At 32.3% G+C, this 7377-nt stretch overlaps 1 protein-coding gene across 3 annotated transcripts in view; it reads left to right on the plus strand.

Annotated features, from left to right (window-relative positions):
- Window positions 1-7377, plus strand: part of LOC106468406 — a 41434-nt gene that overhangs the window by 23885 nt on the left and 10172 nt on the right. For 2 of the 3 annotated variants that reach the window (XM_013928834.2, XM_022396745.1), the window contains exons 3-5: window positions 1874-2078; window positions 5056-5143; window positions 6691-6712. In XM_013928834.2, the coding sequence (XP_013784288.1) occupies window positions 1894-2078; window positions 5056-5143; window positions 6691-6712 (295 nt within the window). In that variant the 5' untranslated portion in view covers window positions 1874-1893. The remainder of the gene's footprint in view (window positions 1-1873; window positions 2079-5055; window positions 5144-6690; window positions 6713-7377) is intronic. The other variant, XM_022396747.1, reaches the window with a different exon arrangement.

Below are 7377 nucleotides of genomic sequence, written 5' to 3' on the forward strand. Positions count from 1 at the left end.
TTTTATTTAAAATTGTGTTCTGTTATAAACGAAATGGTTGTTGCACATACCACAGTTATTTTGATATTTGTCTGAATCTTAAATACCCAAATTGAGAAGGAGTTTTGGTTACATACATGCTACGTCCATTACAGTAAGGAAATGTACCTATGAGCATACAGGAGTTTTTTCAAGCAAAACCTGTCAACCAATCCTAAGTCCACGTGCTTCCCCCCCCCCCCCATTCTGTCAAATTTTTAAACACTATATCTACTGATAAGTTCGAAATTCTAATGTCATTGTCATCAGACTACGAGCTTCTGGTCAAAGAAAGTTTATATATCTGAAAGAAACATCCACGTCTAAATAATAACCTTAGTTCCTTTTAGCTCTTCTTGTTTTGATGTATTCGTTTAATTAAATCTTAAACTTTGTAAAATTCACTTACTTCCTCGCCCAGTATATTTTGTTCATAATCAAAATTGTACTATTTGTTGATGCTTGTATATGTTGTACGAAATCATTTTAAACTGCTGATTCTGAAACGTCCAAAGGTTAAACAAATTGCTTTCTTTTACCTTGGCGATTCTGTTCTTAATTAAACTTCTTTATCCGGCTAGTGAATCTGTTATGTATTGTGTACTATAGTATAAACTCTAATCCTGTAACTACAAGATTACGTATTGTGTATTATAGCTTCGACTTAAGTCCTGTAAGTACAATATAGCGTATTGTGTACTATAGTTTCAACTCAAATTCTGTAACTACAAGGTTACGTGTTGTGTACTATAGCTTCAACTCAAGTCCTGCAAGTGGAATATAACGTACTGTGTACTATCGATTCAACTCAAATCCTGCAACTACAAGGTTATGTATTGTATAATAGAGATTCAACTCAAATCCTGTAACTAGAAGGTTATCTATTGTGCATTATCGGGTCAACTCAAATCCTGTAACTACAAGATTGTCTATTATGTATTATAGATTCAACTCAACTCCTGTAACTACAAGGTTATGTATTGTGTAATATAGCTTCAACTCAAATTCTGTAACTACAAGATTACGTGTTGTGTAATATAGCTTCAACTAAATCCTGTAACAACCAAATTTTATGTTGTGTATTATAGCTTCAACTCAAATCCTGTAACTACAGGATTACGTATTGTGTACTATAGTTTCAGCTGAAATCCTATAACTACAAGATTACGTGTTGTGTAATATAGCTTCAACTCAAATCCTGTAACTACAATATAACGTATTGTGTACTATAGTTTCAACTCAATCTTGTAACTACAAGGTTATGTATTGTGTAATATAGATTCAACTAAAATTCTGTAACTACAAGGTTATGTATTGTGTAATACAGCTTCAACTCAATTGCATATTGTATAATATAGCTTCAACTAAATCCTGTAACAGCCAAAATTTATGTTGTGTATTATAGCTTCAACTAATTCCTATTTCACAATCAAGCTATAAACAGAGGTTTTGTTAGAATTATAAAATGTCATCAGATTAATTGAGATCAAACTTAATCGTGACCTGTCGTTTTAATCCCACCCCCTCGCTAGCTCAGTGGTAAGTTTGAGGGCTTATAACACCAATATTCGGGTTTAGATAGCCTCGGTTGGCTCAGCACAGATATCCTTTGTTTAGCGTTGCCTATAAAAAGAAACAAACAAATTTACTTTTTTATTTTATAGCTTTTTAACTGATGTAGCCTCTTGTTATTTTGACTAATTTTCTATCTCGTATAATATTTTCGCAAAATTCCAAATAATCTGAATCAGTAAATTCTATGATAAAAGAAACATCTTTTTTTAAAGCATCAATGTACATCATACATAAGATGAAAATAAATATTTCATAGCAATGTTTATTTATTATTTGTAAGAAATACAGAACACAAAGGAAATGATCAAACAACCAATGCCGATTCTTCAAGTTTTCGTTTTATTTTCGACGGTTTCCATTATTTTCTCTTGGCGTATGTTTTATCCTCCTGTAATCGTGAAGTATGGAAGTATGAAACTGGATCCTAAAAGATTTTTACCATGCGCAAAGGAATGTCTCGTTACCTCGTGGTGTTCATGTTTCAGGTGAGTATCCGATATATTCTTAATACTTAAGAGGGAACGTCTTGCTACCTAGTGGTGTTCATGTTTCAGGTGAGTATCCGATATATTCTTAATACTTAAGAGGGAACGTCTTGCTACCTAGTGGTGTTCATGTTTCAGGTGAGTATCCGATATATTCTTAATACTTAAAAGGGAACGTCTTGCTACCTGGTGGTGTTCATATTCCAGATAAGTATCCAATACATTCTTAATACTTTCAAGAGAATGTTTAGCTACCTTGTAGTGGTCATGTTTTAGGTAACTATTCAATATATGTTCTTAACATTTGCAAGGGTACTGATATTTATTTCATGGTATTTCAGTTTAAAGGAGCTAAGTTCCACAATATTAGTTTCTTCAGTTCAGGTATTTGAAATATTTTATTTTTACATTTCCTTTTTAAAAGTATTTTATTTTTACATATCCTTATTAAAAGTATTTTTATTTTTACATTTCCTTTTTTAAAGTATCTATTTTTACATTCCTTTTTTAAAATATTTTACTTTTACATTTCCTTTTTTAAAATATTTTATTTTTACATATCCTTATTAAAAGTATTTCTACTCTTACATTTCCTTTTTTTAAGTATTTATATTTCTTTTTTAAAATGTTATATTTTTACATTTCCTTATTAAAAGTATTTTTATTTTTACATTTCCTTTTTTTAATTATTTATATTTATATTTCTTTTTTTAAATATTATATTTTTATTTTCCTTTTTTAAAAGTATTTATTTTTACATTTCCTTTTTAAAATATTATGTTTACATTTACTTCTATTGACGAGACAGGTCATCCAATTAAAATAATTGTCTTGTTTTCGTTAATAAGTTTAGTCAGAGCTTTGGAATTAATCGTTATTACTTATATCTTAAAGAAAGTAAAGGTTTATGAACCTTCGTTAGCTTCAACTTCTTCTTTATTATATTGTTAATATCACATACATCCGCTTCATCTCAATAACTTTCGTCTCTGGAATTTCTTTTTCGTAAACATAGACTTCACATTGTCTTGGGGAGTGTTGCTGTCTAACTTGTTCCGCTGTTCGAGATTTCCACATTAACTACTAATTTTTTTCTTTTTTTAAGTGTTGTTTAAGTGGATAGTGTTTTTCGGAATGTATATTTGTTTTTATTTCTCCAGCCATAAGTAAACTTCCAGTGGCATTTCAGAGTTCAGTTGTTGAAAGTTTTCCATGAACCAGATATCTAAATACAAAACATTTTACTCTTGTCACCAGGGTTCGCATTGTGACGATAAGCCACTTCAATTGGGATATGCAAAATGTCCTTAAAAGGTTCGCTCAACTCTCCGTAGTAATAACCAAACCACTTATTTTGAATGAAAATGATTACCTTAATATGAGATTTTTTGTTTGTTTGTTTTTAATTTCGCGCAAAGCTACACGAGGGCTATCTGCACTAGCCGTCCCTAATTTAGCAGTGTAAGACTAGAGGGAAGGCAGCTAGTCATCACCACCCACCGCCAACTCTTGGGCTACTCTTTTACCAACGAATAGTGGGATTGACCGTCACATTATATCGCCCCAACGGCTGAAAGGGCGAGCATGTTTGGCGGGACTGGAATTTTAACCCTTAATATGAGAAGAAAGTGCTTAAGTTGTTAAAATAAATAAATATTCAACATTAAAAGAAAAGCTACAGAGAGAATTATTACATCTAAAGAAAGAAATTGCAAAGACTTTATAAAGAATTTAGACATGTAATCTTCCGAGATTCTAGAAAATGTACAGAATAAAACATAATTTGTTTCGGTACAGAACAGTCTCGAATAGTCACACTTATTACGATATTTTGTCATTTTCGTTATTTAAATTCCTTAAAATTAGGCAAGTGGTGAATTCAGTTTTGAGTTTTTCACGTCAGTGCATAATTTGAAGTTTTGCGATGATGTGTAAAGAGCTAGTTCTGATGTTTACTCTCTTGATGATGTGTAAAGGTCTAGTTATAATTTTGAATCTCTTGGTGATGTGTAAAGAACTAGTTATGATGTTTACTCTCTTGGTGATGCGTAAAGAGCTAGTTCTGATGTTTACTCTCTTGATGATGTGTAAAGGTCTAGTTATGATTTTGAATCTCCTGGTGATGTGTAAAGGTCTAGTTCTGATGTTTACTCTCTTGGTGATGTGTAAAGAGCTAGTTCTGATGTTTACTCTCTTGATGATGTGTAAAGGTCTAGTTATGATTTTGAATCTCCTGGTGATGTGTAAAGGTCTAGTTATGATTTTGAATCTCTTGATGATGTGTAAAGAACTAGTTATGATGTTTACACTCTTGGTGATGCGTAAAGAGCTAGTTGAATCTCTTGATGACGTGTAAAGAACTAGTTCTGATGTTTACTCTCTTTACTCTTAAATAACTTTACAAGATGCTACGGAGTAAAATTTGTTGTCAATATTTACTTCTTCAAAAACATGTGTTTTCCAAATTGATTTCTTTTGCAATTACAGGTCATGCTTCTAAGGTAAATAGTATGGTTTTATTTATGGTAAAATTCATGGGGACAAAATGAGATCACAGCTATTACACATTACGTTTGAGAATTGTCTGGTTTTTTTAAAAACATTATACTATAGCTGTTGGAGAAACAAACCTGTCACGAACACAACAGTACTTGTGTGACATAAGATACTTATCATATTTTGGTGATCCCAGCTGCTGATTTACATTAACATTATCCTGTTCTGTAAAAACAATATCTATATGATATATTTCTCCTATTTTGGACTTTCTATACTTAAGAAATATTTCCTATTCTAAAAAACACTAGAACCTATCAGACATAAGACAAGTTCTCCTGTTCTAAAGAAACAGACATGTGTTCTACATGAGACCTCTCTTGTTTTCTGGACACGCCAACACGTAACACCCAAAAAAGTTGAATATCACTTCTGACAAAAAGTGAAATTAAAAGAAATATCTTTGTATATTTACTCTTAGTAATGCCTACGTAGAAACTAACGGACATCTACACTGTCATTTATACAAGGACCAGCAGCCTTCCGAGGGAGAGAACTTTTTTTCAATTGTGAGTAAAGATTTCTAGTTATTAACGGAAATGGTATTTGAATTTTAATAATACACACACAATAATATAATAGAAATACAGGAGAGTGGTATCTCCCTTTCTTTATTTGACAATATATTCAACAAAATTATTTGAAACAATATTGCTCAATAAGATTTGATCACACGTAAACAATAGTTCGCTGCCCGGCATGTCCAGGTGGTTAGGGCGCTCGACTCGTAATCTGAGAGTCGCGGGTTCGAATCCCCGTCACACCAAACATGCCAACCTCCGCCTTTACCTGGTCCCAAGTCCAGGATGAGAAAGGAGGAGGGTTGGGCGCGTGGCTAGTAACTCCACCCCGTAAAAACCAACCTGCTACAAGTAACTGTAACAACACCTTCCGTTGGCGAGGTGTTGTTACGGCCCTATGCTCCACTGGGAGTTTACAGGAATAACAAAAAAAAGACAACAAAAAAACAATAGTTCTCTACCGATTAAGATAATGTATAAAAACAGTATGTTTTTACGTTTTGCCTCATATTAACAGATATATATTTTTTCTTTGTACATAAAAGTGTTTGCTCTCTTTAACGATAATACATGGAACAGTAGTTTTCGGCATTTAAACGTTACATAGAAAAATGATCATATTTCCACAATAAATGAAGTACTATCTTAACAGTATTTCAAAACATTATATTATTTCTACAATATAGGACAGAATGTTGTCTAGTGTTTCAACAGTATTTCAAAGAATTTCATTATTTCAGCAACATATGACATAATATTTTGTTATATTTAACAATATTTCAAAAAATTGTTTTGTTTCGACAACATATGATACATTTTCTCTAGTGTTTCAATAATATGTCAAAAAATTGCATGGTTTCAGCAACACATGACAGTATGTTTTTGGTTAACAATATTTCAAACACTGTACTATTTCGACACCATGTAACACAGTGTTCTTCTATATTTTAACAGTTTGCAAAATACTACATTGTTTCGACAATATGTGACACAATGTTATTTAGTGTTTTAAAAATATCTCGAAACATTGTTTCAGCAACATATGACACAATATTCTTTTGTGTTTTAACAATACTTCGAAATATTGTATTGTTTCGACATAATATAGCAGTGTTTTTTCTGTATATAAAAAAAAAACCTTGCTGCAGAATCATTGTAAGGAAATAAGAAGTAGGGAATGATGGAAGTAGAAAACAGTGTTACGTTCTGATTACGCCGAACTTAATCATTGTTCCCACTGTAAATAATTTCCTACATCTGAACAATGCATGATGTTGGAAGAGCTGATACAATAAAAACATGAGAGTATATTTTTGCCCAGATCATTTCTCTAACAAACGGTTACTCTAAGTTCATAACGTACTGATATATGTAACTATGTTTAGGGTTAAGCACTACTTGTAGATATTTCTATTGTTTCTTTTATCATAATCCTCTATTAATTTAAACACAAAATTAATTTGCATGTTATCACCTTATTAACAAAATATATAGCAATATTATATATATATATATTATTTTTTTCACATATAAAGGTCAGTTTGGACGCCACAAAAAGTAAGTATTCTGAACAGGTACGATCTACTGTATGAAGATCACTTTATGTATAAACAAAGGTAAGTATTTTGAATAGACACGATCTGTTGTAGGAAGATCACTTTGGATGTAACCAGAGATAAGTATCCTGAATGGAGACGATCTGTTGTTTGAAAATAACTTTGGATGTAACAAGAGGTTAGTATCCTTTATAGAAGCGATCTATTATAGGAAGGTCGCTTTGGATGTAATCTGAGGTAGTATCATGAATGGCCAAGTTCTGCCGTATCATCAATGTTTGGACGTAACCATAGGGATAAAAGTATTCTATAGTGGACAAAGTCATTTGCTGAACTAATTAGGAGCGTCCCAATACAGCTGCCATCTTACGGAGGGAAACGTTTGTAGGTCAGCAATGTAAACAACGGGCTGTTACTTGTTTCTTGTCCAGTTTCATCAGCATATATTAAATTAGAAAAATAATCAGAGCATCGTAATTGTTACGACAGCGGAATGCGTGACTGAATTTCTCGAGTTATCGGGGAACTCCGCGAACTTTGGAGAAGCCTCTTTGTTAATATATAAGCCTGGCGAGAAAAGCCAACGGAGTTAAGTGAACAGTAGTCACGGTGAGGTTCGGGTAACTTACGATTCTGTTTTGAGCTAGTGTGTGTTTTGAACTCGCA

Source organism: Limulus polyphemus, unplaced genomic scaffold (assembly GCF_000517525.1).
Source record: "Limulus polyphemus unplaced genomic scaffold, Limulus_polyphemus-2.1.2 Scaffold2997, whole genome shotgun sequence".
NCBI classification, from domain to species: Eukaryota; Metazoa; Arthropoda; class Merostomata; order Xiphosura; family Limulidae; genus Limulus; species Limulus polyphemus.